General features: G+C 40.1%; 1 protein-coding gene across 2 annotated transcripts in view; it reads right to left on the bottom strand.

Moving 5' to 3' along the window:
- Nucleotides 1–25,070, bottom strand: part of VIPR2 (vasoactive intestinal peptide receptor 2) — a 103,713-nt gene that overhangs the window by 62,225 nt on the left and 16,418 nt on the right. For both annotated transcript variants that reach the window (XM_054021061.1, XM_054021062.1), the window contains exons 3-4: nucleotides 9,755–9,862; nucleotides 5,776–5,873 (exon numbers count right to left, since the gene is read on the bottom strand). In XM_054021061.1, coding sequence (XP_053877036.1) covers nucleotides 5,776–5,873; nucleotides 9,755–9,862 — 206 coding nt within the window. The remainder of the gene's footprint in view (nucleotides 1–5,775; nucleotides 5,874–9,754; nucleotides 9,863–25,070) is intronic.

Raw genomic sequence — 25,070 nt, 5'->3', positions numbered from 1 at the left:
AACTTCCTTAAGCAATTTGTTCCAGTGCTTAACTACCCTGACAGTTAGGAAGTTTTTCCTAATGTCCAACCTAAACCTCCCTTGCTGCAATTTAAGCCCATTGCTTCTTGTCCTATTCTGAGAGGTTAACAAGAACATTTTTTCTCGCTCCTCCTTGTAACAACCTTTTTATGTACTTGAAAACTTATCATGTCCCCTCCTCAGTCTTCTCTTCTCCAGAGTAAACAAATGCATTTTTTCCAATCTTTACTTATAGGTCATGTTTTCTAGACCTTTAATCATTTTTTTCTTGTCCTCTGGACTTTCTCCAATTTGTTCACATCTTTTCTGAAATATGGTGCCCCAGAACTGGATACAATACTCCAGTTGAGTCCTTATCAGCATGGAGTAGAGCAGAAGAATTACTTCTTGTGTCTTGCTTACAACATCCCAGAATGAAGTTTGCTTTTTTTTTTTTTGCAACAGTGTTACACTGTTGACTCATATTTAGCTATAAACCCCAGATCCCTTTCCACAGTACTCCTTCCTAGGCAGTCATTTCCCATTTTGTATGTATGCAACTGATTGTTCCATCCTAAATAGAGTACTTTGCAATTGTCTTTATTGAATTTTATCATATTTACTTCATACCATTTCTCCAGTTTGTCCAGATCATTTTGAATTTTAATCCTATCCTCCAAAGCACTTGAAACCCTTCCCAGTTTGTTATCATCCACAAACCTTGTAAGTATACTCTCTATGCCATTATTTAAATCATTGATGAAAATTTTAAACAGAACTAGACCCAGGACCCTGTGGAACTGCACTCGATCCCTGTGGAACCGCACTCGATATGAACTGAATCTATGAGAAACTCATTCAACAGCAAAGATAAACTGCTATATCTGTAGGCAACAAATTAAGAACCAGATTTCACTAGCCTGACACATACTGAACCACACTATCTTCAAGGGGACTGGTTACAGAGGAAATGGCTATTCAATATGAATGAGGGTATCAGAATCTGGTCTAAAACATTAAACCTCCTGTTTCCATAATCCCAGTGGTAATACCTCACTACACCACCATGTATACCCTTAATAGACACCCAATGCAAATGCAGTTCCTTTCTTTTTACACTCTGCTGATGTACAAAGAAAAAGAAATGTGAAGATTTCATCACTGAGCCCTGTGAAGGGGAACACTTACCATCTGTGCTGCCTAGTGGTGAAGCTGCCTTCCCCCTGGGCATTCCCCTTTCTTCCCTACCGTTCTGCCCTGTAATGGTGTGCCCTTTCAGGGACTCAGCCCTGAGCCAGCTGACATTCTCAGGCTATATACGAAGAGTCCAATAACAAGGAAGTCTTCAGGATTAAGCAAGGGATTTAGGGCTTCCCCCTTGTTTGGGGTCTCATGGTCCAGACTCTTGTGTCTTCCCCCAACTAGGGATTCCCCACCTAGGGTGACCAGATGTCCCGATTTTATAGGGACAGTCCAGATTTTTGGGTCTTTTTCTTATATAGGCTCCTATTACCCCCCACCCCCTGTCCTGATTTTTCACACTTGCTGTCTGGTCACCCTATCCCCACCAAGGGGTACAGTTCTGTAGCGGTCCCTCTTTAGGGACTGGTATGGGGGCCTAGGCCCAGGCCCACCCTTTCCAGCAGGCTCCAGCCCAGGGCCCAATGGCAGGCAGCTAAGTCCTGCAGCTTAGGGTGCTATGCAGCTGCCTACCTAGCAGTCCCCTCTCTCCCCACAAGATAAAGTACTAACACACAATGATAAAGGCTCTAACCTTTAGAGAGTCACAGGCCCTTCTTTGTAGGCTTGGACAGGTCGCTATAGTCAGGCCTCAAGCAGCAAGTGCTCCTGCCGTGCTCCTTCCCAGGAGCTCAGAGGGCAGGTCAGCTTCCTCCCACTGTCTGCCTAATACTGAGTTGCTCTGCTCCCCTTTTTAAGCTCCTCCTCCAGCCAGTTCAGGCTTTGCAGGTACAGTGGGATGGCGCCGCCTGGGCCCAGAGTTGTTCTTTAACCCCTTCCTTTCCAGTGTGGGCTTTGTTACACCCCATCACAGGTCCTCTTCCCACTTTTTGCCAAAACTCGGGACCAGATCCAGCTAAACTATGCTGATTTCCACCTGCTAAAGATGTGACTCTTTGATAGTACTGTAACTCTATATTGAGGCCTCATTTCAAGGAAGCATCCCGATTCAGGAAAGCACTTCAAACACATAGCTAAGTCTCACTGACTTCAATGACACTGAAGTACATATTTAAGTGCTTTTCTGAACAGAGCATGTGTTTTCCTGCAGTGGGCACTAACACAAAATTTCTAAGCAAGGCCTCAGCACAGAGACTTTCATATTTCTTCCTCTTCTTTGAAACTATAAATAAAATAAAATGTTAAGAATTAAAAGAACTAACTATTCTTGTTTGATTGTACTGTCTATTTGCACAGGAAATAGCGGCTTTCTACTGACCCAGAACTTGTAAATTTAACTTTATTTTTTATACTAGATAACATTGAACAGATTGTCCAATTTCTTGTCAGGAAGGAATTTTCTGTCATGTCACATTGGCATGGTCAATTTATTTTCTGGCAAAGAAGTGCCCAGAACTGAACTCAATATTTCAGGGTCAGCCATGCCAGCGCTATAAGGAAAGAGGCACCTCAAATGCAGCCCAAATTTGCATTATCTCAGTTTCCATAATACACTATCCGCTCAGAGCCAGTTAGAAAGCAGTAGCACCACAGAAGATCTTGTAGTAACAATGGGCTGCTAAGTTTCTCCTTTCTACTTCCATCTTGTGGATTTTACCCTAGATGCTTTATTGTTGTTTGCCTTATTCCAGGCTGATTCACATTTGGTTACTTCTGCCCATATTTCCAGCCTCTCTAGTTTCTTCTGCACTATTATTTGCAAATTTAATTAACTTAAGTTTCACTCTCTTCACTCCAGATTATTAGCAACAATGTTAAATAAGAACAGGTCTATTCATATACTAATTCCTTCATCTGCCATCAGGAATGTTACAATGTATCCCTTTTTATTTATAGGCCTTTGGTTGGTTTTCAATTCAGGTGACAATGTTTGGGTACAGGATAGTTTGGTGGTTGTAAAAATGGTTCTCTGAAACAGTAAAGCACTTTCCATTTTCCAAATATTCAGAGGATTCCAATATCTCAGAATAACCATCTGCATACAAAATGGGAGAATAAAATGTTCCAGTCCATTTGTTTGTCAACTATTTTTTTAGTTATTTACATGTCTGGACTTTTTAATGCATTAATAAGTCACACTAATTCATGATATTTGCAAAACTCTTCATATACATAAACTAATAAAATAATTTCTTTAAAATGGAAAAAAAACTTGGAGACTACAGATTGCAGTTATGTGCATATGTGAGATGTAGAACTGTTACGTACTCGCTGAGTTTTGACAAGTCCTAATTGAGAAAGAGCAGAAGTGAACTAATCATAGTTTTCCAAACACATTGTATTTTCACGGAGCACAGTGATTACTGTTAACACATATATGTATATGGAGTGGCATTGTTTTCTTTCTTTTAGTGTCTAAAAAGAATCTAGAATCCCTATATTATAAGTTTGGTTCTCTGTTACAACACATGAAATGAGACAGGAAAAAGATCAGGAGGGAGTTTCTGCGTGTGTGTGTGTGTGTGTGTGTGTGTGTCTATACACGGTGATGGGGAGGAGGGAATGGGTATAGGCTGGGATAATAGGCCTGCTGCTCTGGACAGGGTCCTGAAAGAGGTCAGCTGGAAATTTCATGCACTCTTTTGAGGATCAGGCTATTCATTGACTCCTCCAACCCTGACTAGCTCCACCACTTAGATGCTGACTATGACATCTTTAGCTTGGATTTCATCAGATCTGGCAGAGAGGGCAGTGAGTGATAACATGCATATCAGACATGCCTGCAGTTGACGGCATGTGTTGCTGGCAATCCTGGCAGGAAGGAGCAAACTGCTGGCAGTGACAGCTGAGTCAAGGTGGGTATCTGTCTATCTTACAGATTTCTTTAGTGCCCACCACCAAAGTCATTAAGCACCTGGAAGAAGTGGGAGATACTCCTTCTTGAAGAACAGGCATCAACTTTATCATTGCCTGGGAGGTACATAGGAGGAGCCCATCTCTCCATGTGCGAATGGGAATTTGACTCATGGTGGAATCCTGCATTTGCAAGTGAAGTCTTGCTCTGGTGAGATACTACAGAACTACTAGAAAACCAGGAACATTTCTCACAAATAAACAAAGATTATGAAAAATGTGTTCCCTTTTCTTGTTGAAAAATTTCAATGTTATCTAATTGTTCTAATCTGCAGGTCATTCAGGAAGACCTGGTAGCTCTCCTCAAAAGACACATAAGGGCAAGAAATGGTAGAGGCAAACTGAGAGCATTACATTTTTACACTTGATAGGATCATTTGTTCTATACCTGACAGCCTTTGGTCCACACTCTGATGTACATTATAAACTGATGTAAATCTGGAGTAATTCCAATGAAGACAATAGAGCTAAATGTTCATTCTATGTATTTAAATGTACTGTACAGTTTAAATAATGTATACAATCATATTAAACTAAAGGAAAATTAGTATGTATTATAAATACACAAATGCTTAAAATGTTAGTAGTATGCAACAGTAGCAGAAATCTTATAGTAGTCACTGATAATGGTATCATCACTGGGTCCTGATCCACAACTGGGGCTACTAGGAATTACAGTAATACAAATAATAAATAATAATGATGATAATAAAAATAATCATTAGTTTTTGAGCATTATAGTTTATGAACCCTACACCTCTGCTCTTAGGGTATGTCTACACTTCCAGTTGGAGGTGTGATTCCCAGCTCAAGAAGACATTCTTGCACTACCTCTCATCAAGCTAGCATACTAAAAATCGCGTGTAGTCACAGTGGTGGAATAGGCCCTGACTACATGCTCAGGGTCTCATACAGGTATGTACCCAGGGGCCTAGCCCCTCCCACAACTTGTGCAGTCATGGCTACATTCTGTTTTTCATTGAGCTAGCACAAGTATGTTTTCTGGGAATCAGACCCCCAGCTCAAAGTGTAGACATACCTTTAGCTTAGATGAGAATTTCAACTCAAATAAAAGATGATCTGTACTCTCAAATGTGTACACAATTCCTGTAGATTTCAGAGTAATATGCATGTATTTGGGAGCAGAATTTGGCCCTACAGTTTCAAGCAGATAAAGGTATAACACAATCCAATGGTTGGAAGTTCAAGCTAGATAATTTCAGACTGGAAATAAGTTGTACATTTTTTAATGGTGAATGTAATTAACCATTGGAACAGTTAACCAAGGATTGTGCTGGATTCACTGACAATTTTAAAATCAAGATTAGGATGTTTTTCTAAAAGATATGCTTGAGATATTATTTTGGGGAAGCTCTAGGGTATTTGTTATACAGGAGGTCAGACCTCACTAGATGGTCCCTTCTGGCCAGGGCCGGCTCCAGGGTTTTGGCCGCCCCAAGCAGCCAAATAAACAAACAAAAAAGCCGCGATCGTGATCTGCGGTGGCAATTTGGCGGGAGGTCCTTCGCTCCGAGCAGGAGTGAGGGACCGCCCGCCGAATTGCCGCCGAACAGCTGGACGTGCTGCTCCTCTCTGAAGTGGCCGCCCCAAGCACCTGCTTGGTAAGCTGGTGCCTGGAGCCGGTCCTGCTTCTGGCCTTGGAATCTATGAAACTCTTTTGAACATCTGCATCTGAACAAACAGAATAACTGTTTTTCTTACCTTACTATCATCATCATTGGCATGATAACCACAAGCGCTTATGTAATCTGGAAATACCTCTGACCATCCGTCACTTGTACAATTTTTGCTAACATTTCCTGTAAAATAAAATTCACAAATTTATTCCACATAGATTTAAAAGTTTCCTAACCAACAGGCCTTAAAGCCAAGCTTCATAAAAATTGTGCCTTCTTGTGAAACTACTCCATTAACTTGCTTTTGTGCCCCAGCACTGTCATTAAGCAATCCCACATATTTCCATTCATGTGCACTTATTGTTTTAACATTTATTCTTGGTTCTGAGTCATACCAAATATCTTTGCTATGCTAAAGAAACACACATACAAAATTGCAATGCCATGCCTCCTACTTTCAATCACTGAGCGTTTCACAGAAACAGCCTGAAAGATTTTGTAGTTTTGTTAAAATTACTCTGAAGGGAGTTTATTATCTTCCACTTTTGGAGAATTATTTGTAGTTAAGCTGGTTTGATGGACAAGTAATTTGAATGAAAATGGCTCTGTACAAACCTTGATTACTCTAAACTATTATTTAAGATCTTCTGAGCAGATGATATTAAGTGTTCTACTGAAAAGTTATTGAAGTGCTTGGATGTAGACAGTGGTGAATGTCTACATAGACAGATGAACATGCATCTGGATTATAACAAATTCTGATTTAGCATGTAATGCATTTTAAAGGCCCTCTCAAATTACGTGCACAGATGCAGGGAGGAGGGAAAATGCCACAATACAGGCAAACTTTAGGGACTTCCATCCATCCTCCACACCCATAATTCAATGGGGGGGGACCAAGGGAAATCCTTTTGTTTTAACTGTGAGTCAACAGCGTGCCCTTGTTGCCAAGAAAGCGAACGGTATATTGGGTTGCATTCATATGAGTACTGCCAGCAGATCGAAGGTTGTGATTATTCCCTATATTCGGCACTGGTGAGGCCACATCTGGAGTATTGCGTCCAGTTTTGGGCCCCCACTACAGAAAGGATGTGGACAAATTGGAGAGAGTCCAGCAGAGGGCAACAAAAAATATCAGGGGGCTGAAGCACATGACTTATGAGGAGAGGCTGAGGGAACAGGGGTTATTTAGTCTCTGTGTATGTGTGGGGGGGTTGCGGGGGATTATAGCAGCCTTCAACTATCTGAAGGGGGGTTCCAAAGAGGATGGAGCTCGGCTGTTCTGAGAGATGTCAGATGACAGAACAAAGAGCAATGGTGTCAAGTTGCAGTGGGGGAGGTCTAGGTTGGATATTAGGAAACACTATTTCACTAGCAGAGTGGTGAAGCACTGGAATAGGTTACCTAAGGAGGTGGTAGAATCTCCATCCTTAGAGGTTTTTAAGGCCTGGCTTGACAAAGTCCTGGCTGGCATGATTTAGTTGGGGTTGGTCCTGCTTTGAGCAGGGGGTTGGATTAGATGACCTCCTGAGGTCTCTTCCAACTCTGATATTCTATGATTCTATGATACTATGAATTTAAGCATGAAAGGACATCTGGTCCCTGTCAACTATAAAGTTGTCAAAGTGGCCCTCTTATCTGTGATAAACTAGGAGCCCACACTCTGAAGCAATATGGTCAATAGCACATGGGGGAGACTTACCAACTACGAAGTTAAAGTTATTCATATAAGATGCATGCACATTATTCATGATGCAATACATTACATAGGTTCAGACAGGAGAGGTGAGGTCCAATTCAGATAAGCATACAGGCTTTTGGGACCTTATCTCAACTTCTGAGTCTGGAACACTGGGCAGGAATTTTGTGAGGACAGGTTTTTTTTACAACTCCGGTCAGTTTTAGGAAGCCCTGTGTCATGTGAAGTGCCATCTTTTAGGGGAAAAAATTCAAAATAGAGGTCCGGAGCAACTGTAATGATTAAAGATCTCATGGCACTTTTCGCAAAAGTAGAGGTGTTACAGTGACTTGTCCAAATTCATGTTTAGGAAATTACATTCTGACCCCTTAAATTCAGCCTCTAGTTTCAATTGTATACAGTATTTTCTTTACTCAGTGTTGTTTTGTATAGTGTTGCTGTGAGCTGTTGAGCAATAGTCACTCAAAAAAGAGGGTGCATTTCGCGGATTTGTCTGAATGATAGATTTGAGCTAGATGATCTTGATCACCTTTTACACATTCTAGAACTCTTTGTTTCCTTTTGTGAGTTTGGGTAAGGAACAATATTATAACTGTATTTTCCACTACATGCATCCGATGAAGTGGGCTGTAGCCCCCGCAAGCTTATGCTCAAATAAATTTGTTAGTCTCTGAGGTGCCACAAGTACTCCTGTTCTTTTTGCGGATACAGACTAACACGGCTGCTACTCGGAAATATTATAACTGTTGCTTAGCACTATGAACGTAGCTGTGCTAGAAGAAATTGCCTCCTTCTCGGAATTCTAAATTTATGCTTATTCTAATTTATACTTCGTTTGTGCAACTGATGACCCATCTCTGCTCCTCAATCCCATGGACAGGTGCCAGATAGATTAGGTTTTCCTACTACAAGTGTTTTCTTGGAAGAGCCGCAATGGAAGCCATTGAAAAGCTATTTTCAGGGTTGTGGAATTTTGGTACAATGATCAGGGCCGCCCCGGGGGGGGGCGGGGGACGACAAGTGGGGCAATTTGCCCCAGGCCCCAGACCCTACAGGGGCCCTCAAGAGAATATAGTATTCTATAGTATTGCAACTTTTTTTATGGAAGGGGCCCCTGAAATTGCTTTGCCCCAGGCCCCCTGAATCCTCTGGGCAGCCGTGAAAATGATATCCTCTCAGAAGTTCTTGATATCCAACAGAAAAGCTTACAGTTACAGGGATATGCTGTATGAAAATAATCTTTTCCCCACAGGTAGATTACAACCCACTTTCATATATCCTGCCAAGTAGCATGTCCATGAGCCACCAACAGCTGAGGATACACCAGTAAAATACTGTGCGAAGATCTGGTTTTTGACCTGTTTTTTTGACCCCTTTTACAAAGAGACACAGACCTATTTCCTTGCTGATTCTGCCATTCTCTAAAGCCTAATACTGGCTAATATGGTCCAGTGAATAGAGCACCAAATTAAGACACTAAGACCTGGGTTCCATTCCTGACTCTGTGATTTACAATGTAAACTTGGGCCAGTTATATAACTTCTTCATGCCACAGGTTCCCTACCGGGAAAATAATACTTACCCAACTTGCAAAGCACTTTGAGATCTACATGTGACAATCTAAATGTAAGCATTATGTAATATTATAAATTGCACTGACCAGATGTGCTGCAGAATTAAAGCACTCTAGATAGATGTGATACTGGATATTACCAGCTAAACTAGGCCCCCTAGCAACCTGGCTAAGAGATTAAGCTGGGTCTTTCAGGTTGCAGTAAAAAACAACATGAAGGTGATTATAATCCCATGTAATTCCCACCAGTGTTAATTTATCTAAATTATGTAGTATTGTTGCATGCATTTTTAAGTGCTCATCACCAGAGGATAGGGGACCTCTTCCCACAAACAAATGGGAACTGCCCATAGGCACAGAGGCAGTGACTAGCTTCTAGAAGAGCTGCATCTAGGTGGCAATCATGACTGATGTAGTCAGGTCAAACACAGCAGGGCCCTCAGGTTTGATTAGTGTCAGTGTATGAGAACATCGACTGAAATCTGAATACTATTTGGGTAAATTGGCACAATTCATTTAGTGCTTTCATGATGGCATCTCATACTTTCTAATTGGCACCACTGAGAAGGCTCACTCTTTTCTCTCTAAAAATAAGACAATTTCCTAAACTCCAAATACATGCTTTTACAATTTACTGTACATGAGCAAATTTGCCATAGACACAGAATAGATTTCACCCAACTGAATGGTTTCAGGTGAACCTTGCAGTGCGTGAGGTTTTTCTTTAAAAAAAAAAGAAAAAAAAAAAAAAAAAGTCACTTTAGTTACATAAAATAACTTAAAACAAAATACCTGGTTTGCTGAAAAAGTGGCTAAATACTTTTGGACAAGGGACACTGACAGTCTCTCCAATTTCAGCAGTGCGCCAGCAAGTAATGTTATCCCAAACTCCAACACATCCTGTAAATGAAAATGAAAGTTGCAGACCTGAATCCATCAAAGTGAAATAAACATCTGGAAATAGATCTTCGTCATCTTATTCCTACTTAAACCAATGGGAGTTTTGCAGGAGTAATTAAAGAAGGATTTGGCCCTTTAAGGAAAATTGCTAAAACAATATTTACTAGGAGAATGGTAAAAGATTTTAAAATAGGAGCCCACTGATTAGCTAGTTACTTTGCAAATCAGTGCCCTTGTTCTGGAAATGCATTTGTTTATGAAGTCTACCACACAAATAATGTCATCTTGATGTGATCATCCTGAAGGAATCATTTGTAGGTAATGAAGATAACAAAGATTAATGAGTAATTTCTGAGAGTTCATATGTATTGGTAGCAACACTAAATTTTAGAATTCCATTAACATTTGCTTAATTAAAGCTAAATAGGATGGGTGCTTCTATAGCAATACATATGACATCCAAAAAAGGAGTTGATTGCACTAAGCAATAAGATAATGAATTATTTGAGTCTGTTCTGATTAATGTATTTTCAAAGCAGTGTTCTGGAGTTACAAAATCAACTTTCCTTACCAAAAAAAATGGGTTTTGGGCAAATAACTCCTCCTCTCACAGATGCATTGCCAGGGCATTTGATTCTAACTTTCAGAACGACAGATAAAGTACTAGACCCTGATTCTGCAAAGACGTATGGGTGTGCTGAACTTTATGGAATGTGGGCACAATCCAATGCCTTGTCCTTCTAATGATCATATTGGGCACTGGGTCAAGCCCTGTGAATATTCAGTGGAACTAATCATAGTGCACAGAGCTAAACATGCACACAATTTCTTGCAGGATCAGGGCCCAAGTAAACAGTTGACATAAACATTATTTTTATCAGGATTATAAAAACATCCATTGGTGTATGTGCAAGATTCTGGGCAGTTACATAGATAAAACATAAAAAAAGGAAGTATATTCTGTTCAGGGCCGGCTCCAGGGTTTTGGCCGCCCCAAGCAGCCAAAACAAACAAACAAAAACAAAAAAAGCCACGATCGCGATCTGCGGCGGCAATTCAGACGGGAGGTCCTTCACTCCCAGGCGGAGTGAGGAACCGTCCGCTGAATTGCCGCCAAATACCTGGACCTGCCGCCTCCCTCCGGAGCGGCCGCCCCAAGCACTTGCTTGAGAAGCTTGTGCTTGGAGACGGCCCTGATTCTGTTGCCAACAACTGGCAGAAACAATAGACTATCTGCAAATTAAATGTACAGTAAATGTAATAGAGAGAGCGTTAAAAAAAAAAAAAACACCCCTATCTTACTCAATACTTTTTACATCTTTTGGTAAAGGATGATGGAAAATTCGTTCCTTTCAGCAGAGAGCATAAAAGGTCAAGCTGATTCAGAAACTGCTCACATTTTAGGATTGCTCTGCTAAAACGTTGATGGTCTTAAAGACACACTGTAGATATAATGTGTGTCAGTGGTGTTACACTTTTTAAATTCTAGAAAAAATATCAAAAAGAAAAATGGGATCAGTAGAAAATAATTATTTTATCCATTTCATTTCACCATGACACATCAAAGGCTAACCGCCATCTTTTTTTTAAACTTGTCAGCTGTGCTACCTGTCACTGGTTTTACTCATTTGGAGATAACACCATCAACACAAGAGAACATCAGTGTTCCAACATTATTTTTTATTTAATGAAGAGATTGTGAGCAGATCTGTGGTACAAAAGGATACATTTAGTAATTTTCTATTTGATAAATCTACAATACAAAATGACACAATATACATTTCAACAGGGGTGCTGGAAATAATTTGCATAGTGGAAATGCTGAGAGCTATTGAAGCAAACTGTGAACCCTGGATATGATAGAAACCACTTCAAACCAGGGGGTGCAGCAGCACCCCCAGCACTCCTAGTTCCAGTACCTGTGCATTCCAAAATCTTCTGCTATAGCCAACCTACATTGCTTTACATTGTGAGGCCAAGCCAGCACTGGAGTGGAAGAGCTTTACAAAAAATGGAAGAGCTGTATTAAAAAAGAGCTTCAAAGTGATTTCTTGGCATTTCTTTAAAGAAGTAAAAGGAGCTGGTGGCTCCCTAAAGCGATCTGCTGTCTAGTTAGTCCATCTTGAGCAAGAAAGCTGTATTTCATATTCATTTTATATTGAACCCAGTAGCAGGGGATACATCATCATAATACATGTAGAGCTTTTAACTAAAACAGAGGATCTCAAAGCATTTTATAAATAAAATAATGAGACTTCGGCATCGCCCGTGTGAAATAGCTAGGCATTATCATACTCATTGGCAGCTGGAGAAAACAGTCAGAGACAGGGTATGTGACTCCCTGGTAGAACAGAAAATATAAACAGAAGTCCTGACACTCAGTCCCCAGATCTAGTCAGTAAACAATACTTCCTCTACACTGTTGGGGATTATAAAATATGTGTCTCTCATTGACATTAACTGGAGTGACATGGTTTAAAATTCCAGAAACTGGTTTGACTATTAAGGGATAAGAGTTCTGAGAGTAATACTATGTTACTGCCTAAGAAATAAAATGTTTTATAAATAACTGCAGACAGAAAACTTTACAGTTTTTTTCTTCTATGCTGTAGAAATCATGGTAATAGAACAAAGTTAATTCTGTCTGTTTCACTGACTAGATGGACGACTACAACAGAAACAGTATTATGAGATTCTACCTTCAAAATCTGGCAAACTGAAGTTGGAAAAGTAATATTTTAATATTTTAGAAGTTGTATATTTAGATTAAACCATCAAGGTGCTATAAATCTTGAGCTAGCTTGTTAACCACATTGAGCAGTACCTCCCTTTGTAAGTAGTACCACACTTCGCTAGCCATGATTTCAACTGGCCACACAAGGAGAAAGGTACGACTCAATGTAAGTAAGGTTGGCACAATCTAGCCCTTAGAAAAATTGTGGGTTCATGTTTTCTGAGCTCAAAAAGTTTTAGGACAAGACAAACCAAAACCATTTGTAATAGAACCATAATACACAAGCACCCTAATGCCATATAGACATTAGTTACCATATTCATGGTCATGAACATTTAAGGCAGTGAATTGGGTTTAGAGAGGAAAATGAAAGTTGGAGGTAAAATAACCTCATGGTGATTATGGGACAAATTCTGCTCTCAGTTACACTGTTAAACTCCAGAGTAACTCCTGCAGGAGTCCTGCCTCAAATTCTCTACACCTGTAATGGGGTTTACAAACCCCACACTGAGCATAGACAGAGGCGCAGGGAAGAGTCTCTCCTGTTTACAAGCAAGCAGCTTGATCACACCCACACTTAGCTGCTGGAACTGCCAATCATTACACCATTATAGGCGCAAAGCATTTGAGGAAGGACTCCTGCACACTTTGTAAGGTGCCAGGAGGAAGCCATGTTTTGCTGCACCTAAGGAACTCCACATCTGGGGAAGGTACAAAGCTTTCCCGCATGCTTCATCCCTGGGTGGATAAGACCAATAACAATGAGCTGAAATGTGTCATGAAAATGTGTGCGTACACCCCCCTACCTCCCCCCTACAAAGAGCTGATGGCTACAATGATTTTTCCAGCAGAACACTCAGTCAAATCCATATCATTATACCCTCAGATCTGTCAACGTGAGACAACCGGACACCCTTTCCCCAATATACTCTGTGTATAATGGTGAATGTACTGCAATGATTTGCAAATTCTTTAGGAGCCTTCACAATGTCTCAGTTCTTAAACATGCCATGGTGTTATTGTGGCTGTAGTGTGGGCTGCACTTAAAGTGGTTCAGACAATATGGACTGAGGGATCATTCTGGATCTTCAGTGTAAAAAATAAATCTCAGTTTCAAAACTTTATTTACAGAAAATGTCTGACAGAAACAGTCACACAGATCCAAACATTGAAGTCAGTGGGAGTTTTGCTACTGATGTCAATGGAATCAGGACTTGGTCACTAAACTGTAAAAGGCTAGTCAGAATTAACACAAATGCAGACACAATATGTCTTACTACCAGAGGCATGTGTCTTTTCCTGTGGTGTAGTTTGTGAGAGTTAAACCTGACTGAGATGTTTAGAACAAGAAGTTCGAAAGCTGGTTTTTGGTAAATGAAAAATTTCGATAATGATTTCTATAACACATTTGATAAAAAATTATATTAACCTTTTGATTTTAAAAATTGACAAAAAAAATTAAAAGAAAAAAATGGAAATGAAAAACAGAATCAGCCTTGAAATTTAGAATTCCACCCTCCCCGCATTTTTTAACCTGCTCTAGTGAGATGGGGAGTGGCCTTTTTTTTTTTTTTTTTTTGCAAGAACTTATGGCTGTCATCTAGAGTTATCAGTGAACTATTGCTAATGCCAATTGCTGAGAGCTTTTCAGACATTGCAAGCTGTCAACTATAGATGCAGGGGCTGTATCTTTTCTGAATCCATTGATTCAATGGATGTAATAAGAAGAAATGCAATTCCATCAAAATGCCAAGCATGAGTGCAAGAAAAATCATGAGAATGAAGTTTGAATGTCTGTGATCAGAATTCCATGATGGATTTTCAGGCTTAATTTATGTCTATTTTTAGGTTTATTTATTATGATACATGGAAATCTGATAGAGTTGCTGAAATGTCCTGGAGGCATGTGTAGTCACTGAAAGGCTGTGGGTGCTCCTGAAAAATGCTGGAGTGCCAAAAACTATAATGCTGGAGTCAGTGAAAACTGTGAGAGCTGCTGAAAGTCTAAAATCTAAAAATATATTCTTTTCTGGGCTATCAAATTATCTTCTCCCATTTATTATGTACCTTTGGTGATGTGACATTTCAGTCATATACATTTTTGTTGTTAGAAAAGCACTTCACCTAACCAATGTCATATAGCTAGGCAAAATATTTGCAACAAAATTTGAAAACTATGAAATAAGAGGTATAGACAACTTCCAATTTGGAAACATTTAGTTAAAAACCTGAAAAATCTCAGTCTTGATAATTGAGTGACTATTATTCTTTACCCAATTTTCAAGGGCAAAAACTTTGAGATAGTTAGACAAATATTAATTTTCATAAAATCATGCACAATTTCATGAAAAAATATAGATTGTTTTTAACAGTCCTAGTAATCTTCCTAACAAGAACTACCATGTCTAATGTTGTACATACATTACAGACATTGAATAGAATATTCATAAGGCTATTCACATACTTAGGAGTTGTGACTCTAACAGATCCTCACTGCCAACTGGCAAAGCGTTCACTATCATGTAACAGCAACTTCTATCACACCTGACAAACTCACTACACCTAACACATTACTGTCATAGTATTTATCTATAAAGAATGGCACGCATAGTATCAAATGAAAGCTTATATCATACTGGTCATCTGAAACATTGCAAGATGTATCTGGGGTTCTAATTCAAGAAGTTGTATGCACGTACTAAAAATATGTTTAAACTATGTAACCAGGCACAGTTGATAAACAAAATGCTCCCAGACAAAGGAATGTTGATTTACTGCTTAGATCTGTGATGTGAATTAAGCAGGATAAGCCAAATATAAACTTATTTGCACCTGAGATAAACTGGAAGAACAAGTTAACAAGAGGATGAGAAAACAGCATGGCGTCAGCACACTGGAGCATAGACAGCAGGGGAAAAGGGTCTTAACTGGGGGTGCTCTTCAAAACTATACCTTTCAAAGGTTTGCTGGATTATAAAAGGATGTGAAAAGAACCCCTTTAGTTCTTTGCACTCATGAAAGTTGGATCCTGGTGCTTTAGATCAGAGGTTCTCAACCTTTTTCTTTTTGAGCCTCCCCTCCCCCCCCCCAACTTGCTATAAAAACTCCATGGCCCAGCTGTGCCACAATAACTGGTTTTCTGCATATAAAGCCAGGGCCAGTATTAGGGGGTAGCTAGCAGGGCAACTGCCTGGGGCCCCATGCCACCGGGGCCCCCCACAAACTACATTGCTCAGGCTTCAGCTTCAGCCCCATGTGGTGGGGCTTTGACTTTGTGCCCTGGGCCCCAGTGAGTCTAATGCCGGCCCTGCTTGGAGGCCCCCTTGAAACCTGCTTGAGGCCCCCTAGGGGGCACCGGACCCCTGGTTGAGAACAACTGCTTTAGGTGAGAAACTGACCTTCGACAAAGATTTAGCCTGTTGGAAGTTATGATTAGTGTCTTAGAAGCTTGTTGTTATACTTTTGTTTTATTTGTAACTTCACTGTTTCCATTCTTAGTACTCCACACTCACTTGAATCTGTGAATTTCTGTTCTTTGTTAATAAACTTATTCTCTTTTTACTATAAAGTCATCTCAGTGCTGTGATATCAAGTAGAGTTTGCCTTCTCAGTTGAATCAAATAAGCTGGTGTGTACACGGTGGTCTCTGGAGGCAGCAGACTTGGTAATTACTGTGAGTGCCCAGTGACAGGGACCGGACGCTACAGGGGAACACTTCTGGGAAGTTCAGGAACTGAGATACAGCACGCGTTAATCTATAAGGCAAAGTAAGATCTGGCAGAGTTCTGAGAAGTTTGTCTGGGATGGCAAACAGACTGGTGTGACAAGGAGCCATCACCCAGGTTAGCACCAGCAAGTCTCTCTCTCTCTCTCACTCTTGCATGGGGGGGGGGTGTAACACAGTGATCTATGGTTTTGAATGCCTCAAGAGTCACAGGAGTATTAAGAAACAACAGCAGTATTCCACTTGCTGAAAAAGGGGTGGTCTCCTCCTCTGAGTCTATTGGATTTTTCCTTTTTGAAAATATCTAAGTATTTTTTAGGGGTGGGATACCGCCAGCAATTCAGGTGTTATACTTACATTAGTTAATCTCAGGGTAGATAAAAATCATTCTTATTCAAATTCAATTTTTTAATTTAAGGTTAGGATTTAATTTAAGGCTAATATAGGTTTTCTTTTAAAAAATAAACCTATTTAAAATTTAATATGAAAATGACAACTTAGGTCAAGACCTAAATGTATTATAATATATTACAATCATTTTAATTAAGTACAAAAATAATATTAAGTAGCACATGTTTGCTGCCATATTTTAAGGAAAGTCAAACCCCTGACTGGTAGAAATGGTAGATGGTGGCATCAATATAGTCAGTGTCATACTCACGATGGTGGGAAGACTTTTCCCACAAGAATCTTTTGTGGAATTTCCAAAAAAATGTTCAGATTCTAGATTCACCCAATCTCCCCTGGAACCTTTACCATGCCATCCCCATCTCTCTGTTCCCTACTATCCCCAAACAGAGCCCAGATTCAATCACATCTCATTAATTCCTCTTGGAAGAGTGTCACTCAGGGCTTTTGTTTTCTCAGCTGAATAACTTCAATCCCTTATTTTACATAATCCCTGATATTCATTTCTCTGCATTTCAGCTTGTCCAAAATGCAGCAGCTTCCCTTCTTATGGGTGCCCCAGAAATGGGAGCACATTCCCACCATGTTAGATTCATTTATGCATTTCCTCTCCATGTCAGCATCCTGAACAAATAAACTCTTAAGTCTTGATTATTCTCTGTGTACCTTCCCACCCTGACACATACATACACAGAGTGTACTGTGGCAGTAGTCTTATTTCTCTGATTTATCTCCATGCCATTCCCCATACATCTCAAATACTATACTTCTCTTTACCTCCACCCACTACAGCTACCACACTCAGAGAACAGCTCCTTCTTCCATGCTACCCCACTGCCTGGGAGAGCTTCCCTGACCCTAACTGATTCTCTTTTCAAGTTTCCTCATAAGGACCCTTTCTTCTCCCTGGCCTATGACTCCCACCATGTAATAAAACAATCAACTCCAACCCCTCACAACCTAGCAGCTTCCCTTTGCTCAATAGGCTTCCCTGAAACCTGGCCATGGAATCGCTGTTCCCACCCCATCACTATTATCTTCTACATTAGCCTATAGTACACATTTTATTTGCATGTGTGGACTGTAATGATTGTGATGCATTCAGCATGAAAGACACAGTAAACTAAAGTGCATTTCTCATCTTTCTACTTGTGTATGTACTGAGACTACATGCATCACCATGGTATCTCGGCTCCTATCTTCTTGAATGAAAATTATGTAGATATATATGATTCTATCCACCTACAAATACACAACACTAGATTGGATAGGAATAAATATAATATATCATATCATTAATAAACCACTAGGTGGCACTTTACAATTGAATTATAGCAGAGAGTGCCAAATTCAAACAAAGTCTTGAAGAACTCTGGGAGGAGGAGTGTTTAATACTTTTTAGTAAAGGACTGGTATACAATAAACAAGATAAAATGAAAGCCATCTGAAAATGAGCCAGTAGGTTGTCAGCTAGGCCATGGTTTGTTTTAAAGTTTGGGAAGCAGTTATATTTTGTACTTGATTTCCACTCACATGGTAATCAGACCATACGTTGAAGAGGCCTCAGTTCCTATGGGCAACATTTTTCCAGTCCAAAGCTCTGAATGCAATACTATGCAGTACAGCATACAGGGCAGTTTACAAACATATCGACAGAAATTCTTTCTGCATCTTTTGATATGTAAATGAGAATGAGAGGAAAAGAGAGAAGGGCAAAGAAATTACAGGGTTGGGAACAAAGCAAATTTAGAACAAGCTCACTTAATGCTAATGAAAAGAAGGTGACCACAGCCATAACAGTTCCATACCAGCTTTCTCTGACACTAACTCAGTGTTACTTTGATAGTATCCTTTTATGTCTGCTTTACATTTACTTTGCACAGGGGTAAATGACTGACATAACAGGGTGCGATTCAGATCAGAGGGGGGCTGTGTCACCCTGGCTGGGCAACCTGGGGTGCCTTGCAATGCCTTACTGTTGTAGCGCCCAACCTGGACCACTCACAAACAGCTTGCCAGCATGCAGGTCAACCCCAGATGTGTTTGTGTAACTGCAGCCTGCCAGTCACACTCTGGACCTCAACAGCCTTGGTTATCCTGCAGGGTAATCCCAACACACCAGAAAAGTATGCCTTGTACTGCCCCGCTCTCTCCCAGACAGTCCAAATACATTAAATCTGTTATTCCTTGAAGGGAATAAAACAACACCTTAAATGGAATTACCCAGACACTTAAGTTAAACACACTGGATTAGATAAAATAATAAAACAAGTTTATCAACTACAAAGAGAGAAATTTTAAGTGAGGACAAGTGATGAGGCATAAAAGGCAAAAATGGTTAGAAGAAAATAAAGATAAAAATACTTCCTAGTGCCGAGCTCAACAAACTATATTGGATTCAAAGAAAAATTTCTCACCACATGTTTCCAACAGCATTACTGACCAAACTTTCAGGTCAGGACCCCTTCCCCAGAGTCTAATGGCTGTTTCCTTTGTCTTCTCAAGTGTGGAGCATGAGATGGGCAGGGAGAGAGAGAGGGCAATCTTGGGGTGTTTGCTCCTCTTTTTTTATAGTTTCAGTCCCTCTTTGAAAAACATTTCCAGCTGGGTAGCAAGAGATGGGGGTCTGGTGGAGGAAGGAGACCTCATACTGTTTCTTTGCTAAGATGCAGATCTCTTTGTCCCTGTTCCCCCTTTCTTGCCAAAGAATGGCTACTTCACAGGTGATGGTCCATCAGCTTTGCTGACCCCCGAATGGGGCATCAGCTTGTCCTTTGTCTTTGAGAAACTGGTTTAGCTGCTCCCCAGACTTATCTGGGAAGCACACTTTAGTCATGATTTCAGCTTATGTTCAACTTCATATCTTTACACATTAACATTGCTATATGCATTTTACCATGATATTACTGATCCACAAGTTATGAGTTTTCAAATGATACCTCACAAGGCATGCCATGTACAAAGATTATAACAATAGTGTGTAGGATGTGAATACAGGGATGCATTTCATCACAATGACTATACTGAGTGCAAGGCTGTGAACAATCCATGCAATATTGGCTGCAATGGGCTGAAGCAGTCTTGCACAGTTGTCCTGAATATTTACTAGTCCAGAGAGAATCTGGTTGCCCAACAATACGTAATGGAGTTAAATGAAACAAAAACATTTACTTGCTAGTTAATAAAAATTACTAGCCCTTGCAAGTAGAATTTTGCAAGGCTAGACTATACAACAAACAGATTTCCTTGGTTAAAACAAATAAATTTAAATATAACTTGGCTTTTATTGACCAAAAATACTTCTTTTCTAATGTATCTTTGGACTTAGTCTAATAAATAGAGTTGTTAAAAAAATTCTATTGAAATTTTTTGACCAATTATTGGGTTTTGATCAAATTAAAATTTTCAGAAAAAGTATCTGCTTACCTTGAAATTTTTCAATCTTACATCAGACAACCAAAACTCCTAAACAAAAATTTTTTGGCAAACAAAATTTTCAATGTGTGGCTGTTCTGTTTTTTTTACAACAAGTTTAACTATTGAAACCAAAATGAAAACATTAAAATGTCAAGCAAAAATGAAAAATATGTTTATGGGAACATTTTCCAGGGACAATGTCCTCATTTCCTGACCAGCCCTACTTTTAATGTTGTTTAGGGATTATAAATATTTGTTTGTATGCCTGAATGGATGAATGTATGCATGAATGGCCCTCAACTTTATCTAGAACATTAGCAGTAGAAAGTCATGCTAAAGATGTTTAAAAGACAGTTTTCCATTGTAATAAAGTTTAGGACTTGCATCTATGATCTTACATCACAATAATTTGGACATTCTTTATAAATACGTTCTCTGAATACTAGTGTTATAACAAACGCCAAACCTCAACACACATGAACACTGCATATTTAGAAAACTAGTAATGGTAATTTTAGTCTCTTTACTAGAAGTAAATGACTGACAAGTCAGTTCTCTCCTCTGCCTAAAGCTAACTAGAACATTCAACTAAATGGATGAGTGCAGCCACCATAACCAGCCATGGTCTTGCAGAGAAAAGCTGAGATAGTTGGGCTAATTGGGTTGAGGGCCCACTTAAATTAGCATAGTGTTCTAGAATTGGATGCAATATTGGATATCACTACATCTCTTGGGATTGGACAGCAGGAGATGTAGAGATAAGAACATAAGAAGACCATACTGGGTCAGAACAATGGTCCATCTAGCCAAGTATCCACTCTACTGACAGTGACCAATGCTAGATGCTTCAGAGGGAATGAACAATTATTAAGTGATCCGGCCCCTGGTGTCTAGTCCCAGCTTCTGGCAATCAGAGATTTAGGGACACCCTGGAGCATGGGGTTGTGTTCTTGACCATCCTGGCTAATAGCCATTGATGAACCTATCCTGACAGATGCATATCATCTACATCAGTGGTCCCCAATGCATATCATCTACATCAGTGGTGCACCCCCATAGGGGTGTGTGCAGGAACATTTGGGAAGGCGCAATGGGGCCAGCACTGCTCTGCCCCAGCCCCACCCCCAGGTGCAGCTCTGGCCCCTGACTCCTGGCCGCTGCCCCACTCCTGGCCATGGCCCCAGCCCCAGCCCCCAGGCCCAGCTCCCAACCATGGCTCCAGTCCCTCTCCCAGCTCCCGGCCCTGACTCCTGACCATGGCTCTGGGGGACCACAGACAGATTCCATTAAGGGTAAGGGGGGATGCAACAGAAAAAGTTAGGGGGGGACCACTGATCTATATATTGCTGGTATTTCCAACCACAGACATTCACACTCTTTACTACTGATCTAAAAAAATCAATATTGAAGGCCCTTTCAACAACACTACAATGCATATAGTTCATAAACCAGTGAACTCCCAAATCAGATGTGTGCATACCACCAGAATATCTATCTCAGAAGAACAGACATAGTTCTGGTAGGCATTTTAATGCAAAGGTCAGCAAATCATGTAACAATCTGTAACATTTCTTACCTCAGCATAGAGCACACAGTTGGTGCTTAACAAATAAGAATGAGAATTTACCTACAACTGAGCAGTGCTCAAAAAGGTGCAAAGTTATTTCCTGCTGTCCTGAACCTTTTTAGTCTGATCCTTACAACCAAGAGCCTTAACAAAAGCGAAGGGACAAATATATAACCACAGATGGGAAATGCTTTTTGAAAAAGTAAGATCTGATCCATGGATCTGAATGATCCCTAAATATACATCTACAGTATGTGTGTTCTGAATTGACACCTCAAAGAGAAAATTTACATGTTGCTCAGTTAGAAGGATGACGCTAGGTTCTATAAAGGAAACAGGAGCTAGAGTCAAAACCCCTCCCTCCTTTTCCAGTGTCCCCAACATAATTTAAACATAACTAGTAATGCATTTCTATTGACCTGCTTTTCTTCATTGCCACAGGCTGTCGTCACATTCTGTTTTTTTCCCCTACTAAAACTGCTTACTTATCATTGCTATTTCTTAATGACCTTTATGATATGAGGTTTAGAGCAAGGCTGATCATGAGATTTTCTTAATGTAGGAAGGCATTTCAGAGGACTTTTCATTCCACCCATCTTATATCACCACCTTTACCTTAGATACCAGTGAAAAATGCCCTAGAAGTCTATTGTTTGAACTGTATATATGAAGTAAACTATTACAGAAGAAGAGGGCATAAAACAGGACTTTGGAAGTAGGAAAACCACAAGGAAGATATGATAAAATATAGCACAAGCCCTGTTCCAGATATAAAGGTGTCTGCACCCTTCAGCAGTCAAGGCCACAACTGATTAAGTCCTGGAAAATTCTAGCTCTGTTATAGAGGAGCACTTTCTTAGAGCTCCCTTTGAAAGTACTGGGGCCATATTGTGCTATCTAGTCTTAAGTGGAAATGTGATCAGTGGAAAAACCTGCTTAAAAATGGATAATGCAAGAGGTTTCCAACTGCTAATTTTCTATCGGTCAGCTTTCAGTTTAAGACTAAATTTCCCAGGATGCCTTTCATTTAAGCCTCATTTCCCACCAAAATCAGATACAAGCCTCTTCAAAGGGTCATGTTTCTGATGTCCTATTCTGCCCTCAAATAACCATGCACAGCTCCCACCAGAGCTATTACATATCGTGATGATGGGCAGAGCATGAGGAGGAAAACAGAATAAGACTAGCAGTGAATTAAGCTCATAAAGACACAAACTTTCTAAACAGGTAAGTATACTCAGACCCACAAACAGTGCTTAAATATTAAAAAAAAAAGTACAACCAAACTGTACAAAACCAACAAGCACCTGGATTTCCTTTCTAAAAAGTAGCAGACTCTCAGAGCCCAGCTCTTAAAGAAAATGATAGAGAAAAAAAGAGTATGGTGGTACCATGCATTGCTAACTTTCCTGACCTGACAGGGCTACAAAATGAAGATTTATGATGTTCAGTGCATTTTGCCCATATTCATCCATTTCCTCCCACACATGGCCCAATAAGGAAGCAGCCTATTTGGGTTTTATGCATTTGTGTCTCTCGTCTCAGGCAGTTGAGGAAGGACTGGAATGAGAATTGGTGTGGTTATGTGTATGGGCTGTCGCTTATTTTATGCAGGCCCGCTCAGAGATCTAGAAAGGCCCGGGCCACTTCCAGCTCTTGAGGACCCTTGCCATAATAAAAATAAAAAATGACAAAACATGAAAACAAAATAAGGCACCAAAAAAGAGTGAGACAATTTGAATATTGTTTTATTTAACAATTTTTTTAGCCTTTTTCTGTGCAAATGCACTAATTATTGAGGAAAAATCTAGCTTTTGTGCAATGTCCCAGTTGATATTGAGCATGGCGAGCCCATTCAAACGTTCTTATCCCACAGTTGAACGGTGATAATTCTTTACAGGGGTGGCTCCAGGCACCAGCGCACCAAGTAGCTTCATCCACAAAGATGACATCAGAATGCATTCAAATTTGGACTTGTGCTTCTGAATAGACTGAAGTTCAGTTCGAGCCTGTGCAGTGAGACAGAGATTCTAGCTCATTTAAAGCCATTTTCACTGAATTCAAATGCTGTGCAACTGGTTGAACACCATCAATCCATGCAGACCATCTAGTTTTGGACATCCCATGCAGTGAAACAGGAAGATATTGCTTCAGGATTTTCCACCTTTGTGGACGGCTACTAAAGAGATTGTACATTTGCTGAACAGTTCCAAAGTAAGTAATTGCCTCCTTGCATGATTCAGCACAGTCAACACCAACAAGGTTTAGTGTGTGGTTTCCACAGCTGGAGAAAATACAGTTTGAATTATGCTCAAGCAGAACTGCTTGTACACCTTTGTACTTGCCAGCCATATTAGATCCATTGTCCTAGGCTTGATCAATGCAGACTTGAAAATCTAACTTAAAACTTCTAGAATTGCTAGTACTCGAGCAGCAATTTCATTTCCAGTTTTTCTCGTGAAATTATCAAACAAAATAAACCTTTCTTCAATTGAAAAGTTTGAGCGGCTTACAATCTTAACATATCGAATAACCATAGTAGTCTGTTCCTTGTGAGAACAATCTGGAGTGGCATCAACGACTGAAAAATACTTGGTGCCTTGCATGGTGTCAAGTATCAGGGGGTAGTTGCGTTAGTCTGTATCTACAAAAACAACAAGGAGTCTGGTGGCACCTTAAAGACTAACAAATTTATTTGGGCATAAGCTTAAAAGTGAGGTTTTTACCCATGAAAGCTTATGCCCAAATAAATCTGTTAGTCTTTAAGGTGCCACCAGACTCCTTGTTGTTTTTGAAAAATATTTGGCATTTCAAATTACATCAAGAATTGTTATTTGTATGAATGACCCACATAGCTCATTTGGAAGAGTTTTTGTCAGCAGACGAGTAGGGATTATCAGCATTTCATGGAATGTTACTTGGAATTTCAAAACAACTAATTTGAAGAAAAGAATGCATTTGGGCAGCATTGCTCTGGTCAATAATTCCAATGTCAGTCACAGTCAAACCTGTAGTACTCATGACTTGCTCTTGCTGCGTAAGATCTACATCTTCCTGTTGCTGCTGAGTTTCTTGATCATACACAGGATCTTCTGCTGCATCTGTTTAAAAAATTAATGGAGATATCCCATCTCCTAGAACTGGAAGGGACTTTGGGTCATTGAGTCCAGCCCTCTGCCTTCACTAGCAAGACCAAGTACTGATTTTGCCCCAGATCCCTAAGTGGCCCCCTCAAGGATTGAACTCACAACCCTGGGTTTAGCAGGCCAATGCTCAAACCACTGAGCTATGCCTCCCTCCATTACTGTTGGCACATCTCCTTCTTGAATACTAACCTCATGTTCAGGTATTGGCATTG

This window comes from Malaclemys terrapin, chromosome 2 (genome assembly GCF_027887155.1).
Source record: "Malaclemys terrapin pileata isolate rMalTer1 chromosome 2, rMalTer1.hap1, whole genome shotgun sequence".
Taxonomy (NCBI): Eukaryota; Metazoa; Chordata; order Testudines; family Emydidae; genus Malaclemys; species Malaclemys terrapin.
Note: the sequence above shows the minus strand (reverse complement) of the source record. Positions and strands in the feature narration are given on the sequence as shown.